Source organism: Hydra vulgaris, chromosome 02 (genome assembly GCF_038396675.1).
Source record: "Hydra vulgaris chromosome 02, alternate assembly HydraT2T_AEP".
Taxonomy (NCBI): domain Eukaryota; kingdom Metazoa; phylum Cnidaria; class Hydrozoa; order Anthoathecata; family Hydridae; genus Hydra; species Hydra vulgaris.
The window spans coordinates 49031167-49052500 of NC_088921.1; the positions used below are offsets into that span (position 1 = coordinate 49031167).

Sequence of the window (21334 nt, forward strand, 5' to 3'; positions counted from 1 at the left end):
AATATGAAATTAAGGGTAAGAAAATGACAATCATAATAAAGGGATGCTAATTTAGCAATCAATTGTATATTTTGTTTACATGAAAGGTCAGTAGTAAATAATAATTCAAGATGTAAAAAAGAGGACTTAGTGAGAGGGTTGCCATTTATTAATATAGGAATGTCAACAGTATTGTGGTAGTTGTTTGCAGTAAATAACTGAGTTTTGTTGGAGTAAAAATTTATAAGCTAAAATTGGTGAGCCCCAATCTGTTACAGAAGTGAGATCAGATTCAAGATTGGCTGCCTGTTCTGAGCAATCAAAAGAGACGACTTTTTATCAAGACAGGAGTAAAATGTTGAGTCATCAGCAAAAATAGCTATTTTAGATGTAAGGTTGTCGGGAATATCAATAATGTAGATAAGAGACAAAACAGAACCAAGGATAGAACCTTGAGGTACCACAGAAGTTACTGGAAATAAATAAGACTGTAGGTCTTCCAGGATGATTTTAATAAAATGGTAAGAAAGAAATGATTTGATAATCCCAGATACACAATTTGAAACAAGCTCATGGAGAAGACCAGCATGCAAAACTTTGTTAAAAGCTTTATATATACATAAATATATATAATATATATATATATATATATATATATATATATATATATATATATATATATATATATATATATATATATGTATGTATATATATATATATATATATATATATATATATATATATATATATATATATATATATATATATATATATATGTATGTATGTATATATATATATATATATATATATATATATATATATATATATATAGATATATTCATTAATATATATAATAATATATATATATATATTTATATATATATATATATATATGTATATATATATATATATATATATATATATATATATATATATATATATATATATATATATAGATATATATATAGATATATACATTAATATATATATATATATATAATAATATATATATATATATTTATATATATATATATATATATATATATATATAAATATATATATATATATTAATATATATATATATATATACATATATATATATATATATATATATATATATATATATATATATATATATATATATATATATATATATTAATATATATATACAAAATGTATACCCCCCTCTTTAGATAAAAAATCAGAACTCAGTTTTTTTATGTGCTGTGGTTATCTTTTGTAAATAATTTAAGACTAATTTAAGTTTAATTGTCCAATATTTAGTTTATGCTTAAGCTTATTTTCTAATCAACAGGTCCCTAATATTGTTTAAAAAATGTTTCTATTAAAAAGTTTAATTTCTATTAAAAAGGTCAATATAAAATGAGAGTTTCACAGTTATTAGTACAATAAAGCAAAAACATTTCCATACAGTATGCCTAGATATATAGATAACTTAAAGCTAAATTAACTTTGTTATTAAAAAAATATGTTAAATTGGTGTTTATACATCTAATTGTGCTTTAAATGGTCATATACTGAAAATATACAAGAATAAAGGAAATCTTATCCAAAATTTATGCAAAAAAAATCCAAAATTTATTAAAAAAAAAAATAAAAAACTGTTAAAAAAAAAAAAAAAAAAAACACTAAAAATACCAAAAAACATTTCTTTGACTCAAAAAACACCAAAGGAAAAAAACACATTTTTTTGCAACTTTACACACAATAAAATCTTTTAGTCACAGCAGTTAGCAAGTCAGTCGTAGAGCGAGAGGATAGAAAACTGTATTGATTGTCTGACAGTAAGCTATTTGACTCAAGATGTGATATGAGAAATATTTTAATCAAAGACTCAAAGACGTTGTTCCTTTTTTTTTAAAAGTCATTTTTTGAATTCTAAATTTAATTTTTTACCTATGGTAAAGAAATGAAAAAAAAAGGGAACAAAGAAAGAAAAATTTTAGAGACAGTTTTAGATCATCAGAGAAAGAGGTAATTTTAGATCATCTTAACTGCTTTAGAACATTTTGACTGTTTCTACAGTCAGAGTGGATCCTTGACTGTAGAAACAGTCAAGGATCCACCCGGAGAAATAATCTGGTTTATCATTAGACAAGCATAAGGGCATGCCTACAAAGTGTTTGGAACGATTAGACATTCATTTATGCAAGATAACTTGCCAACTCCCAGAGCAAACAAAAGCTATTTAAAAAATGTGAGCATATTATGATGTATGAACACTATTAATACATATAAAGGCCAAATAAAGGTCTTTTTACAAAATATTAATATAAACTATTGTGTTAACTATATTGTTGTAACAATTAATAAACATTCAAAATTTTAAAATTTTTTTGTCTATTTTTATTAGGTAATACTTTGTGTAAAGATACAAGCTTTAAATTGCACCATTATTTTTTTTTTTGCTTGAAAATTAATAATTACAAAATATTTATAAATAAAAACCATTAATCCTAATGAAATGGCCACTTACTGTAGAAAGTATAGTTAAATGTGTGTGTGTGTGTGTGTGTGTGTGTGTGTGTGTGTGTGTGTGTGTATGTGTGTGTGTGTGTGTGTGTGTTATACGAAAATTATAAAAATAATCACAAAAATTCAGACAAACTTTAAGTGACATTTATATGCCACAAAATATACTTTATCATGCTTATATCCATTTTTAAAGCTCTAAAATTAATTTTAATTCTCTAAAAGCTATTCTACTTGTTTTTATATAATTAATAAAATTTAGGACAAAAATGTCTTAGCAAGAAGAGATATTGCAAGATTTTTACCTAAGATTAATGCATGTACAATTTGTAAATAACCATGTGTAATAACTATTTCATATTGATTGATTGATAAGAAAATAGATTTACTTTTTAAATTATAAACTGCAAGGTAAAAAGTTCACCATAGATTAATTCAATGCTGAAAAATTCCAAGAAGCATTATATATGATATAATTGAACACGTGGAGATTGATTCTGGACATAAAAGAATGCAAGTGGTTATGTTGTCAAAATCATGACCATAAGACAATAGAGCATCTAAAAACGATGTTTGACCACAGTGACCAGGTTTCATTAAGTTAAGTTGGTCAAAAACTCTATTTAATGATACTTATACCATCCAATATATATATATATATATATACATATATATATATATATATATATATATATATATATATATATATATATATATATATATATATATATATATATATATATATATATATATATATAATATAAATATATATATATATATATATATATATATATATATATATATATATATATATATATATATATATATATATATATATATATATATATATATATATATTGCACTCAATCTATTGTTGAATGTAATTTATTCACCTTGCTATCATCAGATTACTAAAGATGACATCACTAAAGCATGCTTTTCATGTGGTATAAATAAACTATAGTATCTATTGGTGAAAATACATTTTACTATATAAAGAGTGTTTTGCGTGTTTTATTAGTTTTACTAGTTACAGTGAATAAAAAAAGATTGCTGCAAAAAAAGATTGCTGCAAAAAAAAATTTTTATTCAAATAAATCTTTAAACTTACTATCATAACAAAAATATTCAATAAAATAAAGAAACTGTTATTTTCCTTTAAAAATGAAAATGAAATAGTGTTAAACAATAAAAGTTTCAAGTGTTACAACACTAAGACTTGAATTTCTCAAGTCAAAATATGTAGTTTTCAAGTCTCAAGATCAATAAAACAGATATGGTAATATATTTATTTCAATTTTGAAGCCTGAAACATGAATAAACAAAACGTATAAAATAGCTTACTTTTTCTACTAAGTTTCCTGGACAAACAACAATCATTCCAATATCTGTTGTAACTTCTATTTTCCAGGTACAAACTTCACTGAATGAATCAATACATGGAAACCAGAGTCTAGATGTAAGATAGTAAATAAATTTAGAATATTGCCTTTGCTACAAAGTTAAAAAAAAAAATAATAATAATATTAAAAACAATATTTTTTAATTTTTATAAGTGTTATCAAGAATAATAAGAAATTGCTATAAAAGAGTGTGGATCGTGAGCCATAAAAATACAATGGACCTACAACTTCCATTTTTTATTTTTATCTGAAAAACTAGATGTAGATTTGGTCGATTCCAGCGAATCTTACTATGAGTAACCAACTGAAAATTTAAGTTTTATTACTTATTTTATTATCTATTACCTATTTTTGTTATTTATATTATTTTATACTTTATTTCTATTATTTATTACTTTTTTTTTTTTTTTGCTGAACAATTGTCTACAAAATCATTGCTCAGTAAATCAAGAGCTTTTGAAAACAAGACCAATCAAAAGCAGAGCTTTTGAAAACAAGATCAAAATTTCAAAGTTTACTTAAGCAACTTTTTCACCTAAAAGCTCAATGTCACAGCACTGGTCATACTTTTGTAAGTAGTAACTATGGAGTCACAAAAATAACTTTTTATTAAAAAATATTTTAAAATCCACATCAACCTACAAATTTACAATAATGTTTAAGTTCTGTATTGTAAAAAAATAGTTAATCAAGACATAATAATAGATAAAATAATAAAAAATAACATTTTTTTTTTAAAAGCCATACCGACTTGAGTTTCCATATTTGTAAGTAAATAAATGTGACTTTCTCTATAACCATTTAAATATAATAACAATATTCAATATATACATGCTTCAAATAATTTATAATAATAAGGTAATAAATAATAGATGAAAAACATTTTATTTTAAAATCAATAAACAAAATAAACTAAAAAAGTTATAACAAACTATATTCAAATTGATGTTTATTCAAAAAACCTTCACTGGACTTCCTTCTATTTCAGGATTTACAAAATGGATCCCACCTTTCGGATCTTCAAGAACAAATTCAATGCTAATGCGAAGTGTTTTTTTCTCTGTAACACACCATAGTTATGTTACTATTGTACAGTACTGTTGTATTGCTTATCAAATATTTAGTAAATAAAATTTTATAATTAAAAAAAATTTATAATTAAAAAAATTTTTATAATTAAATAAAGTTTTCAAATTAAATAAAATTTTATAATAAAAAAAATGATAATAGTTAAGAACTACAGTAATATCACCTAAGTTCAGTCACTTAAGCTTTGAATTCATAATTATCACGCATAAATAAAAAAATTTCAATTTTTTTTCCTGAAACACACAGAAAATTATATTGATAATTAATATTGTAAAAATAAAAAAATTAAAAATAAAAACTAGTATTCAATATTGAATTTAAAATGAAAACATCAACTTTGACATTTTCAATACCATCTCATAAGTTCAGCCGATATATAAATACTAATAACGTATCACAAACTTAAGGTCACAAATAATGAAAACTAATTTTTAAATAATCTTTTATTGTAAAACTATGACATAAATTCAGGTAATACCAGTAACTAAGGAGGGCGTTACTCCGGGCTCCAAAAAAAAAAGCCTTTTGGGGCACCAAAGACTTTTTTTTTCATAAAAAAAGTTTGTAAAATTTGAGTTTTGCATGCTTTTTTTATATTTTTTTCTAAAATGACAAAAGTTACATGGTGACCAAAGTTAGGCGATTTTACGGCATATATAAGTATTTATAAGTTTATATTTGAAGTAACAAAAAAAAGTTTATATATCTTATCAATAAAAAAAAATCAAATTGTTTACCAGCTATAAGAGGGATTGTTTCACTAGGCAGTTGCACAATAATTTCTCCACCATTTTGATCAGGTTCTGTTTGCAAAACAGCAGCTTCTAATTTATTTAAAAGAACATCCACATTCTGCACCGTATCAGGGCAAAAGTTTATTCCAGGATCTTGTGTTAAAAATGATGCTTCCAACCAAGTATCTAGTCCAGAACCTTTTACACAGATTCTAAAAATTTTAGATTGTTTGCAGTTAACTTTAATTCGGCTGAGGTGGTTGACAAGTGGCAATATATGGAGCTCAGCAAAGCCCTAGAGAAAAAACAAAAATAATTAAATATTAAAAAAAAAGAACCTTTTTTTTTATTTTCAGAAAAAGGGTTTTTCTGGTTAAACATTAATAAAAAAGTATAGTGTACAAAATATATTAGGATACAATTAATTTTTTTCAATAAAACTTTTATAAATATTTAGAAGAATCCCAGTGTCAAAACTACCATCCCTAGAGCACTGATTCAACTGTTATTAAAAAAAATTGTATACAGTATTTATTTCTTATTATAAATTAATTTCAATAATAGTTAAATAATCTGAAAAGGTTCATTTTGTATTCTCCACAACTGCTTTATATCCCCACAATATGAATAACAACTATTATTGAAACAGAATTGATTATTAAAAATTTGATTATACAAAATCTTTTAAATTTAAAATCCATTGTAAAAAAAAACATCAAATAACAAACTACAATAACTTTTTCAGATATTACTATTTCTCTTTTGAGTTAAATTTGCAATCACAATTCAATAAAACCAAAAAGAACTGGTGAATGTGAAAAGCTGAACAACTGAGTTACAAGTGGAAAAAAAAATGATAGTGATATACTTTTATTATGTTTATTAGCTTGAACCATTGAACCAAGTGTCTTCCTCTTTTTTTCAACTTTTCACATAAGATTCCTATTTATAAAGAAATATGCCAAATTTCAGCTAAAAATTTTTAGCAGTTGATAAGATATAGCAACTTTAAAATTGACCTGGTTTCCCAAAATGACCTAGTTTTTATGACATCAAAAAAAAAAATATCTTAACAAAGTAAGGAATAACAATGGCAAAAATATGAAAATAAACATAATGCTTTTTTGATGCTGATTTAAACAAATGTACTCTAAATGCTAAAATATAAAGGGAGTATGCTTATAAATTAATAAAACAACTAGTTTATATTTATCAGCTTTGGGGCCCAATATCTCAAAACACACCGGTTCAAATTTTTTTTTTTGCTTCTAATAGTTTTTGTATTGTATTTGTAATAGTTCTCAATATCGTTGCCAATTTACTAGTATTTCCTGCATTTCTGCTTTTTTGAACCTAAAGTTTTTAACAGAACTAGAGCAAGCTTATGAAACAGATAGTTTTTTTAATTTGTTTTTCTTAAGAATAAACAAATCGAATTTTGTTTCGGTTTGGTCATTTTAAATTTTTTTTGCACTTTTTTACACTACTGTCAATCTCATCTCTTAATGACTTTCTATGGGACATAAAAAAGGTTTCATTTAGCTTTAAGACTTGATTTACTTGCTAGTTAGCATAGAAATAAATGTAAATAATAATAATAATAATAATAGAAGTATAGTAAAGAAATATAAAAACTTTTAAATTTTTTTACTGCCCTGCACAACCATCAATCAATAAACTTAATTTAGATGGATTAAGAAACTTTTTTTCTCCGTATGGGCAAGATTAGTTAAAATATTTTGTTCACATAGGTTACATGTGTGTAATGTGGGCTGATATAAAACAATAAGAAATATGTTTTAGTACAGATTCATCGCCTTTATATTATATCAGATTAAATAAAACATTGGTGAGTGTTCCAGTGATAGTTCTGTATTTCATCTTGGAATACAAAAGCGTAATTTTCTGCAAAGTTGCCAATAATTATTATGCTTGATTGATACATATTTTGTTTTAGTTGATTAAGTTAATGTGATTGAAAGTGGGCAATTAAAGAATGAGCTTATAGCGTTTTAAAAGATACTAACAGTTTAAGAAATGTTGGAACATCTGCTATCAAACGTAATAGTGCTGCACAATCTGTAGTTTGCCATTGTTAGTAGTTTATCTCAAAATTATCTCCATATTCTCTGAAAATCTCATACAAGTAGGTGGTGAATGATTCTTTACAAAAAAATCATAATAATGTGCAAGAATGCATTCTTTGTTTTTTACTGGGCAAACAATTTTTGAAAGTAGATTCTATGCTTCATCAATAATTATCGAATAGAATATGTAACACTTGCTCCTGACAAAATGCATCAATTGGGTCTAAATGAAACAAATTTTGAGTAGCTGTATTTTAGGATTGTTTTCTTTGTATAATACATGCAGTTCCTTTAAATTACACAAAAGGAGTTGTTATTTTATTGATGTTCTTTCAAATGTTTTCATAATCTTTTTTCAAGCATAGATCAATGTAGATCAGCCAAGTCATAAAATATTATAATAGGATCATCTACATCTTTATGTAAGACTTTACCTTTATACAATGGAGCAACAGCTAACAATCTTTTTTTGTTAAAAATCTAATGAACCATCTTTGCCTGGTATTCTGTAACTTCAAAGTTATTTTTTACCTCTGATATTGATCAACTTAGTGGTGCCAGTGTGACAAGTTAAGCAATAGTTCTATTGTCAGAATATAGAATTTTTTTATTTATCAAGTTTCTAATTTCATCAAAGTTTTTAACCTTTTTTATGCTATTTATTTCATAACACATTTTCTTCTGAGAGTATTTGCTTTGATGATTTTGAATGAGTTTTTAGAAAAGATATATCAAATTTTTGGAGATCTTCATTGTGTCTTTTTACTTTGAATGATGACATTAAAAAATTCTCATCATCTTGTTTACCCTGACTTTTTCCTCTTTCAGAAGATCTTCTCCTCTAGCAATTTTTTTGTTTACAAGGTTTGCAGAGTTTCTTCCAAGGAGCTTTAGTGAAGCTACTTCTAATCATGATTTGCGACTCTTCATAGTATTTTGTCTGTCTTTTATAGTCTTTTATGATCTTCTATTTTGATATCTTTTATAGTTATTAGAATTTTCTAAAAATGATTGAATTTCATTTCAGCTTGTTTACTTTTGTCTGAATCTTTACTTTGTTTTGAAATTATGTATAATAATAAAATATCTAAATTTTACAGCTACTTAATAGTGATTTTCTTTGTATGTGCATTGAATGGATTACAACTAGGATACATTTTCAAATATATTTAGGTCTTTCGCATAATATTGTTAAGTTTGATAACTCAATGTTACAGCGTAAAGATATAATTGTTTTTTCTTTATTGCTTAATGTTTCAGTAACATCTTGTTGGCCTTTGCATGCCTCTGATGTCATTAAGCCAATAGAACACATCTCAATAGGATAGTTTAGTTGATACGAACCATATTAAGGAAGAATTTCTTAAGACAAATAAGTAAATTCTGCTTTCCTACATAGTTTTTTCTGTAAAAAAAAAAAAAAAAATTTATAATGTAGAAATAGTTCAAACCTTTTTAGATTCCAACTTTAGCATGATGTTTTGCACTGGTAGATATTATAAATTTTTATTTACATATATATATATATATATATATATATATATATATATATATATATATATATATATATATATATATATATATATATATATATCAAATTGTTAATCTGTTATAACTTGAATAAAATTTTACAAATTAATGTGGTGCTATAACTGAACTTTTTATAAGCTATATAATTGCCAAAATTTAATAAATAAATACATATCAGTATCTCACTTGGTCAGTTTTATAAAAAAACAAAGCAGGATGTGTTTTTTAGCAGTTGAAATCATTAATTTTCATATAATTATGTAATTATGTGAGAACTATTTTCTTCTAAAGAGTCTATAAAATAAACTTAATGCTCAATCAGAACTCTATAAGCAAGTTGTTTTTTTTAATTATTTATTGAAAAAGTGATATATCTTTGAGAGTATAGTTCTACAATGTAGAACTATAATTTAGTTTAATTTATACATGTTTAGTTTAATTTAATGTAGAATACTTTTGTTGTTTTTTTAAGTTTTTTGTGATTATAAGATTATAAGTAACTAAAAGTATTATAATTCAAAATAAAAAAATTTAAACATGGGTGTTATGAGACATTGAGCTCTAAAGTTGGGTCATACAAACTAGTTGTTTTTTTTTAGTTTTTAACTGTGTTCCCTTCATATTTCAGCATTTAGAGTATATTTATTGAAATCAGCATCAAGAAAGCATTATAAATGTCTATTTTCATATATCATATCCATTCTCATTTCTCATTATAATTAAGGAAAATGTTTTTTCAATATGTTATGAAAACTGGGTAATTTTGGGAACCAGGTCAATATTAAAATTGAAATATCTTGGGAACTGTTTAACATTATAGGCTGAAATTTTTTGTGTAAACTTTTCTTTATAACCTGCAACAGCCAAAAAAGTTTTAAAAAATATGAGGACCCATGGTTCAAAATTTCTTAAATTTTGAATGATTTGATGTGGAATTACCCCTTCGCTACTGTCTATTGTATTATTTGTATGCAAATGTATAATACCTTCATCATTCTCGTATTTTAGCAACAGCTTAGTCACTAAACAGTTTTCCAAATGATGCCTGTTTGCACAGACTTATAGTCAATTATTATAAAGGCTTTGATTGATCACAATTTCTTGAGCAGTTTTGAAGAAATTACTTTTGGGATTTTTATGTGGATTTCTCAAATATTTAAACTTTTTTGTCTACAAAGCTTGGCAACCATGAACTACTTTGTTTCAATAGGAACTACAACATCAAAGAAAAAACAGTCCCACAAGCTCTTTGTACAGATATCATAAACGCTTTATAAACTTGTTCAATGTAGTCTTGGAAATTGCATTATTTTAAAGCTTAAGGAGGGATTTATTAAAGCTAAATTTCATCAAAGAGCTTCTGTTGTATTTGGGGCAGTACTCCATGCTTTAGCATAAACAAAAACTCCAAAAATAAAAAGCTTTCAAAGAACCTAATCTTCTTTGATAGATCTTGATAGTTTACAAAACATCCGTATTTTGGAAACATAGTCTCACGTCATGGTTTTAAATAATAAAAACATGCGGTCATTAATATTTATCAGGTAACAAGTATTTATTCATGGTAACAGCATCTCTCTTCTCACACAATGTCTCTCTAGAAAAACATTTTGAACTTAGAAAAATAAAGGCCACCCTAGTATCAAGTGTTACTCGGGTGACCCTCATTTAACAAAGACAACATAAAAGAGAGCTAGCCTACTTAACATTTTAATTAAAGCCAAATAACAAACATTATTATATAACTTAACCCCATCAGTTGATATATTTAAATTTTGCTGTACAGGTCAAATGCCAAACAAATATCTCTATGAGGACATGAAAATGCCCCAGTAATTATAAATGTCCCATATAGACACGCATGCTTTTATATATATACTCACACATATATAGATATACAAATATATAAACACACACACAAAAATACAGAATTCATAAAAATTAAAAAAAAAAATTACATATATAGTTTTGTTGCTGAAATCAACTGCTGTTAAACACAATATTTGATGGATTGTGCTAAATTAAAAATATATTTAAATCAACTTCAGGCTCACATTAAAAAGTATTAAATATTTATATATAAATAAAAAATATATAAATTCTGCTAAAACAAGTGTAAACAATTAAAAAAACTTATAATTTGTATTCTTTGTTTCCATAGCTACTCTTTTTCATCTTTTACTCATTGCCAACTTAACTGGAAATAATCTAACTTATGTAACATCTGTATAAAAAAGTATATATATATATATATATATATATATATATATATATATATATATATATATATATATATATATATATATATATATATATATATATATATATATAGACACACACACAGATGTATGTACATATATATACACACAAATATTCAAAGTATTCAAAGTGTGAAAGTATGGCTGCAAAAAGCAAGAGTTATAAAAAACCAGAAAAGTAATTTTGATAAAAAATATTCAAAATAGAATGACAATCATAATTTTTTTCAGAAGCCAAAACAAAACAAAGATACAAAAATGAAATTAGTTACTGAAAAATTAAAAAATATAACAAAATTTTAAAAATATTTTGAAAAATCATGAAGATGAAAATATTTTTTTCAGCCTCTTAAATTATAAGAATTGATTTTCATAACAGAACAACAAAATAAGACAACAAATTGATAATTAAAAACATAAAAAGCACACTATAAAAATGTATAATATAAAAATTATATTGCGTAGCTATACTGTTTAATTAATTATATAATCAAGTCAATAAAAACTGTTAAAAATTGTAAAAAGAAAAAAAGATTTAAAATAATTAAAATTAAAAACATAAAATTTGTAAATTTGTTTTATTTGAAAACTATTTTAAAAAAAGATTCTTGTTAAAAAAAATTTTTAATTTTAAACTTAACTAAAAAACAAAATAGTAAAAAACTCAATTGAAATCTATTTCTTTATTAAATAAAAGTTTTACTTATCAACTTCAAATAAAAATTTCTACATAAAAAATATATAGTATAATTTAAATATAACCCACTTAAGTGGCTTTAAGAAGAACCTAGAAACATTACACAAAAATATAGAGTTTAATAACTAAGGATGTGAGGCCATTATTACAAGGCTGTGTCCATTAGAGCTATTTAATGCAACTTTAATGCTGCTGGTGTTCATTCCTATTGATGTTTGTTTCTCCGACCTTTCTTTCGACCTTGTATTCAAAACTTAATTTGAATAATATTTACAACTCGTTTTTTTAAAGTTAAACTACAAGTTGCAATAAGAAACACTAAAAGTTGTAAGGTAAAACATTAAAAGCTGCAAAATGGAAAACTTTTGGATCATTTGTTCTATCCTTCTATCCTTCACTTAAAGTTCTATCCTTGGCCCTATACTCTTTTTAATTTACATTAATGATCTTCCTGATATTCTCATATCTAAGGTGGCATTGTTTGCTGATGATACTACCATTTATTTTGGTCGTGATAAGAAACCATCACCCTCTGATTGCTTGGAGGAGGCATTTGAGCTTGAAAAGGATCTCACTTCTGCTACAGCATGGGGCTCTCAGTGGCTGGTGAACTTTAATTCAGATAAAACTCAATTTTTTTCAGCCAATCGTTATTGCAATAATTTAGATCTTCCTATATTTATGAACGGTGATGTACTCGATGAGTCACCTACTCTTCATCTTCTAGGATTAACTCTTACTTCCAATCTTTCTTGGAAACCATATATCAAATCAGTTGCAAAATTAGCATCTGCTAAGGTTGCATCTCTTTATCGAGCTTGTCACTTTCTTACTTCGGATTCTATTTTCTATCTCTATAAATCTCAAATCCGGTCTTGTATGGAATATTGTTGCCATATCTAGGGCGGATCTTCTAATAATGCTCTTTCTCTTTTAGACAAGGTGCAAAAACGTGTTGTAAACATAGTTGGACCTGCTCTTGCAGCCAACCTCCAACCATTATCACATCGTCGTAATGTTGCTTCTATTTCTCTTTTCTACAAATACTATAATGGGCACTGCTCTAAAGAGCTAGCGTCTCTTGTGCCATTACTATAATTCATTCTCGTGTTACTCGTCATTCAATTAAGTGTCATCTTTTTTCTGTGACTGTTCCTAAGTGCTCCAAAAACGCTTATTCGTCTAGTTTTTTTCCTCGAACATCAGCTCTTTGGAATTCACTTCCTTCATCTTGCTTTCCTGACTCGTATAATTTGCAATCTTTTAAGTCGTCTGTCAATCGTTATCTTGCTCTACAATCTTCATCTTTTCTCTCTCAGTAACTTCCTACTTTAATTAGTGGCTGCTTGCAGCCTTGTTGGAAGCGAAGATGTTTAAAAAAAAAAAAAAAAAAAAAGTCAGACATATTTTTATTGATTTGATTTTTCATAACATTTTATAAAAACGCATTTACGAGAAATTTACTATTTATAAAGTAACAATAAAAGTCATCTTGAAGAAAAATTTTTATCAAACTATTAAATGATAAAGTATTAGAATTATTATGGTAAAGTATTATTAAGGATTATAAAGGATTATTATGATAAAATATAAGGATTATAAAGTATTAGTATTAATATGATATATATCATTATCAGGACTATATATTATGATTATGTATTTTGATTTTACCTTGTAGAATTTTTAAATTTAAAGTGATAATTGAGTAACTCTATATCAAGTCAAAAATTTTCAAACTTTTTTTAACCTATCTCTTTAAATTAATCTGCTATACCATCTCTTCATAACTGGAATAACTTTAACGCTAGTGAAAAGAAAAGAAACTACTATACCATCTCTTCATAACTGGAATAACTTTAACGCTAGTGAAAAGAAAAGAAACTACTATACCATCTCTTCATAACTGGAATAACTTTAACGCTAGTGAAAAGAAAAGAAACTACTATACCATCTCTTCATAACTGGAATAACTTTAACGCTAGTGAAAAGAAAAGAAACTACTATACCATCTCTTCATAACTGGAATAACTTTAACGCTAGTGAAAAGAAAAGAAACTACTATACCATCTCTTCATAACTGGAATAACTTTAACGCTAGTGAAAAGAAAAGAAACTACTAGCTTTTAGATAATCTCCATGAAATATATAGTTTTGACTAATAATATTGATTTGAAAATAAAATATATTTGAAATAAGTTTCGAACTCCACTTAGTAGATTTACTAAATTTTGTAGATAAAAGTAAACAAAATTAAATTTTTGACAAAATAATAATAATAATATAACAAACCTATTTCTTGTGAAAAAATTTCATATGTGTTTGAAAATAATAACATTCTCCTTTTAAAATAACAGATAAAGCTCAAGGTTATAAAAAATAGATAAGAAATATTTTTTTGTTTACACTAACGGTACAACCTCTATATCTTGAGCTGATATGCGGATGTTCGTATGTGATTTTTTTTAAAATCACATACAAAATAGTTTTAAACAAAGGTTTAAAACTATTTTTCACATGGTAAAAAAAATCATTCTTGCCAAGTGTTATTTTGACTATGAATTTAATTCCATAAACTGATTGACTGTACTATGGTGGCATCTTCAATTTTTATTTGGTTAAATATTTTTTAATTTGGTTAAATATTTTTTAATTTGGTTAAATATTTTACTTTTTTCTAAAAATAAAAATTATAGAAAATGACAAAGAACTTTTGTAATTTTCACATAGAAAATGAAAAAGAACTTTTGTAATTTTCACATAACATAAACAAAAAATAAAAATTTTAGAAGTTTCATTAAAAAGCTGAACATTTATATTGATTTATGTGCAAACATATTGATGTTGTTTTTAGATTTATTTTACATTTAAATTAAAAATAAAAATGTTTAGTTAAAATGCATTTTAATTTTAAACTTTTGTAACTTAAGTTAAAGAGGTGTGAATTTACCTAAAGATTTTGGAGCTATTTCTAAGGACCTTATTGTTTACAAAATATAAACTTTTTTATATATAAAATACAGACTATTATAAAAAATAAAGAATATTTTTAACTAATCTCACCTCCCACAAGGTTTTTTAATTACTTTGAATGTCAGTTTTTTAGAGTTAAGATTGTTTACATAAAGAAAGATGTTTTTTATTTTAAAAAGAGTGAAAAAAAAAAGAAGATTTGATTGTAAAACTTTGAAAGTTTAAAAATGTGAAACTAAAATATTTCCAATATTTTAGTTTCACATTTTTATTATTTGATTTTTTATTAATTGAGGTTTTAGATAGAGGTTATTTTTTATTTAATTGTCAAAAATAACTGATTATGATAAAATGATTGCTTATTAAAGATTGGTAAAAGTGAATACCTAAATGTTCACTAAACTTGGTTAGTTTAAATTTTATTCAGTCAAAACTAAAAACTATATATTTTTCTTATTAGATTTGAATACACAATTTTAAATGGTTTTCAAAGAATTTAATTTTTAAATATATCATTTAAGACTAGTTTACATAGTAACTAAAAAATATTTAGATGTAATTATCCAAAATTAAAATAACTATGAATCATAAGAGAATTGTTTTTAATGTGTAAAACCCTTTAAATAAAAAAATTGTAAGGTTATTTAAAAACTATTTCTTCTTGACTAAGCATGCATTTACACTGATTTGTGGACAAATAAAAATCACTGGAGAATCAAATACCACAAAGCTAAAAGATATTATTTGTGGACAGACAAAAATTACTGGAGAGTCAAATACCACAAGACTAAAAGATATTATTTGTGGACAGATAAAAATCACTGGAGTCAAATACCACAAGGCTAAAAGATATTATTTGTGGACAGATAAAAATCACTGGAGAGTCAAATACCACAAGGCTAAAAGAGCTTATTAGCTAACTATTATTGTGTTTATTGAAAAAAAAATTTAAGAAAATATTGTTATAAAGTATATAAATTACTAAATGTGCAAACTATTTACAAAGCAAATTATTTACAATCTGAATAAATCAAGTTTAAACTTTCAATATCTAACTTCAAAGATAGTGCCATATTGCATGTCTTAAAATAAAAGAAATTCAAGAAGTTAGCATTCAACAATATTTTTTGTACAATCCCAGGAATATTGATAAAAGATTGTGCACTTCAGAATTCTATCAACAGTTTTTAACACAATCTACAGGTTTTATACCTGTATTTATATATCTATTATATACTAGGTTGATATATCTACATATATCAACCTGTATTTAACTAATGAAAAAAATCAGCTGTAATAAAGACAACTTGGTTTTTGAGCTTGATTGACAATTAGGTATTTGAGATTAAAAAATGATTAAAGAGTTGATATAATTTAAAATGTGGGTGAGGCAACTTGCAACTTAGTACACAGTTCAGTAACAAAAGTTTAGTAATAAATCAGCCATTGTTTAATAATTAAGTGAGCGTGAGCTAAGTGTTTGTAAAAAAAGCACTTTCATAAGAAGAAATAATGTATATCGAAACATTTAACTTGATATAGAAATACTCAATTATCACTTAAAATTTAAAAAAATAAAATCAACACTAAAATAAACTATAATAAAAATTAATAAAAGTCAAAACAAAACAAATGAGTATTGAAAAATATTTGATGCTCTCAAATAAACTATTGTATTTGGATATAAGACTTATATATCAAGTTTTTCAATCTATTTCTCTTGCATAAATAAAACCAACATTTGTAAAAATTTTTGAAATTTCTTAACTCTTTCAAACTTAACCAATTGTTTTATTAATATAATAAAATTTTTCCTTAAAATAAAAAAAATAAAAAAACTAGTAAATAAAAATTTAAAAGAAAATGTTTGCTTTTTTTGTTGTTGTTTTTTTATATATATTTTGCCATTTAAAAAATATCACAACAACCAGATATATTTTATAATTTTTTACATGACCAATGGCAGGACTTCTTGAAGATCATAAGGATCTTATCATGAAGCCCTTTACAATATGGTTAACTTTTGATAAAAATGCAATGTCTGTAGTAAAATAAAAATTTGAAAAACTAAGATAAATTTTTAAACAAAACAATATGCAAGAAAACAATTAAAAATAAATAAAGATATTTTCAATTAAAAATATTTTTTTAAGTTTATGTTTGAATGAAGCAAAAGTCGGTTTTGTAGAAAAATCTTCAAAAGTATTGTAAATACAAAACTTTTGAAAAAAGTCAACTTTAATCAACTTTATTTTATTTTAATAATATATTGAACTCCCAATTTAAAATCATGTTAAACTCTGAACCCTACCAAAATAAGTATATGTGTTGAATAATTGCAAATTTTACACATCCATACCTTACAAGACATCATCCATATACTACAAAAAATTTTTGAAGAAAATACTCACAACTCTCATTTTTTACCAAGCAACTTACGAGATATATATTTGATAAATTATCTTTAATTATACAAACCAAATAAATTGGAAAAATAGTACACAAAACTGTGGTTCCATTCAGAGAAAAATAAATAATAAGTATATATTAAAAATATTATTTATATAAAAATATTTTATAATTCATATAAAATTTATATAAAAATTATAAAAATATAAAAAAAATAACAAGTATATATTAAAAATACTATTTTTATTACAAGTACAAAATACAGAAAGAAAAATTAAAATTTTTGTACACTATTATGTTAGACCCAAAATAATTGGCACAATTAATATAACTTATATCACAAATATAAAACAAAAAGTTCATTCAGAAATTTGTAGAATAATCAGAACAGATCATTCAATAACTTCTTTATCAAAAATATTTTCTTTATTCATGCAAAGTATTCTAAAAAAGTGTTAAATTAAAACTTCCTGTTATAAATATTTAAGTTATGTGTTGTAATTTTCCTGAATGTTTAGAGTCATGATGGTCTCAAAGGCTGCAAAAAAGTTACTACTCAAGTCTAAACTTATGGGAAAAACAATATTAGAGACTTTTGAAAATAAATTTTGAATTGATAATCATATTGACAATAAAAATTTACAAAAAAACTATGCAGATAAAATTATGATAATTTACAATAAAATTTTGCTGTTTTTAAACATTTTTAAAAATTCAAACTTACAAAAAACTATACAATTATATAGCTGTTCCAAAAAATTCTTGTTCATTTCAATATACAATCAGGAAAAAAAACATTGTCCATTCTATAAAAATTTTTACTTTCCAGAATCAATTAATGAAGGAGCAAGACTTTCCATATGATATTTCCACATGCTTCTCAATTTATAATTATGTATATTTGGACTCACCCTAATATATATACATATATATATATATATATATATATATATATATATATATATATATATATATATATATATATATATATATATATATATACATATATATATATATATATATATATATATATATATATATATATATATATATATATATATATATATATATATATATATATATATATATATATATACATATATATATATATATTTATATATATATATATATATATAAATATACATACATATATATATATATTATACATATATATATATATATATATATATATATATATATATATATATGTATATATATATATATATATATATATATATATATATATATATATATATATATATATATATATATATACATTAATATATATAATTTATATATACAATATATATATAATATATAATATATATAGCTTTGCTGAATGCCGACCCTAATTCTGAGGGTTGTATATATATACATATATATATATACATATATATATATATATATATATGTATATATATATATATATATATATATATATATATATATATATATATATATATATATATATATATATATATATATGTATGTATGTATGTATGTATATGTATATTTAACAGTGTATATGTTGTAATGACTGTTGATTATATATAAGTATATACAACAGTCATTTCAACAGTGAAAATTTTGCTGCATTTTGTATTCTAGGCTATTGAATAATTTTCAAAACAGGCATTTTTTTAAAAATCAGTATAATTTTGTTATTGTTGCTAATGTATATAACGTCTAATGGTTACATTTTTAATGGGTGTGCGTAATATTTTGTTTCATAGTTTTAATATTTGTTACTATTTAATTAATATACCTCAAGTTTGCTAGATTTACTTTGAAATGAATAACTTTATTTCTGTATTAGAACTAATGCTTTTACAATAAATTATAATACTGTTAATCCTTGATTATCACTCCACCTTTAAAAGTTGAATTTACTTTCTTTTTTAATGAGACAATGATTAATTGGTAAATGGTATGTATATAGTAAATGGCGCTATTTTATAACGAATTTTATAAATAAATTAAAAAAAAAAACGAAAAGAAAGAAAAAGAAAAAAGTTTAAAGAAAGTTTTTAAGAAAAATAAATAAAATAAAAATAAAAAGAGTGAAGGAAAGGAAAAGAAATAAAAAAGAAAAAAACATAAACAAAAATTTAAAAACAAAATCAAACAAATAAACAAAAGGAAAAAATGAGAAAAGAAACAAGACAATAAAAAACCAAAGTTAAAAGAAAAAAGCATTCGAAAATGGAAAGTAGTTAAAAAGAATTAAAATCATCAATCTCTATTTTTGAAGAAACAAAAAAGAATAACTTTTAAAATTTAATAATTTTTAATTTTTATTAATTTTGAGGGGACGATATATGTTTTGCTGAGTAATATGATAAAATTTTCTTTTTTATTTGAATATTTTCATTTATTATGAACACTCTATACTTTTGTGATTGTTTGTGCTTGTGTGTGTGTGTGTGTGTGGTGTGCAGCCCTCGAATTAGGGTCAGCATTCAGCAATGCCAACCTAACTGCTGACCTAAAAGTGTTGAGGTCAGCAAAAATTTGCCAACCTCGTTTTTATGATGCCGACCTCTAACAGTTTGAGGTCAGCAATTTATTGCCGACCACATTTTTCCTAATTCTGAGGGCTGGTGTGTGTGTGTGTGTGACACTTTTTTATTTGTGGGTGTTATGGCAAAAAAAAATTTGTTTATTTATAGTTATTTTTTTTTTAAATATTTATATTACTTTAATTGTTTTTATTATGATTATTGATATTAAGATTATTATATTTATTAAATCATTGTTACTTTTTTTGCAGTAGTTGTTTTAGCTACAAAGTAGGTTGTTACGTTTTGTCAGCATATAACTGTTTGTAACTTTCCTGTCTGTGCATAATATTCAATTGTTGTTTTAAAATTGATATTGGTTTATTATTATATAACTTTCTTGTTACTTTTATAATTATTAATTTATCATCATTATTATTATTATCATTATTATTTGTATTATATTATTTCATGGTATTTACTTAAGATTAGTTGTTAACTATTTGTTAATCACCTTGATTGTAAGATCTTTTATCAAAATATATTGATTGATTGATAAATTAACTAATTAACTAATTAAGTAATTATGATAGTAATTAGTATAAACAGTGAGAATGTAATTATATAACAGCCGTGGCACAGTGGTGAGCAGCCGTGGCGCAGTGGTAGCGCACTTGCCTCAGAATCAAAGGATCTGTGGTTCAAACCCCACCTCTGGGCAAGTTTAGCGACGTCGGTTAGGAAGGAGGCATGAACTTCCAATTAAACGCTCATCCGCAGTGCTCTGTGAAAAGACCATAAGGACTTCCTGGGTCATCTAAATAAAATAAAAATTTAAAAAAAAAAGATGAATATTGTCTTTATGGATTTTTGTTTGTTTGTTAATCGTATAAAATGATTTCAATTGCATTAATTAATAAATTTGGTGTTTAAAATAAGAAAATAAGTGTTTTATATGTTGTCATAGGAAACAGAAGAATAGCAAGCTGTTTACCAAGCAATGGTTGAAGATAATCAATAAGTGGAGACTTCTCATATCAGCAAAGAAAAAACATAAAAAAAGCAACATTATGTGGTTTTGATTAAAAGAACAGTGTGGAAGTGGTTACACGTTGTCCTTTTGAATGGTCAGATTGCAACCAAAAAGCTACTTCAGTATGCCAATAACATAAAGAACTGGTAAGAAT

The 21334-nt window shown here is 24.0% G+C and overlaps 2 protein-coding genes across 3 annotated transcripts in view; both read right to left on the reverse strand.

Moving 5' to 3' along the window:
* The window catches only part of LOC100214661 (transcription initiation factor TFIID subunit 2), a 50448-nt gene extending 38893 nt beyond the window's left edge, over positions 1-11555 (reverse strand). Inside the window, exons 1-6 of one of the 2 annotated variants that reach the window (XM_065791218.1) lie at positions 11453-11555; positions 11274-11328; positions 5702-5993; positions 4838-4935; positions 4623-4666; positions 3817-3925 (exon numbers count right to left, since the gene is read on the reverse strand). In XM_065791218.1, the coding sequence (XP_065647290.1) occupies positions 3817-3925; positions 4623-4666; positions 4838-4935; positions 5702-5993; positions 11274-11328; positions 11453-11490 (636 nt within the window). In that variant the 5' untranslated portion in view covers positions 11491-11555. Of the gene's footprint in view, positions 1-3816; positions 3926-4622; positions 4667-4837; positions 4936-5701; positions 5994-11273; positions 11329-11451 lie in introns of both variants that reach the window. The other variant, XM_065791219.1, reaches the window with a different exon arrangement.
* A 6682-nt stretch (positions 11556-18237) lies between these two features.
* Positions 18238-21334, reverse strand: part of LOC101235650 (histone-lysine N-methyltransferase EHMT2) — a 49078-nt gene continuing 45981 nt past the window's right edge. The window contains exon 27 of the mRNA XM_065791220.1: positions 18238-18561. Within this exon, the coding sequence (XP_065647292.1) occupies positions 18541-18561 (21 nt within the window). The 3' untranslated portion in view covers positions 18238-18540. The remainder of the gene's footprint in view (positions 18562-21334) is intronic.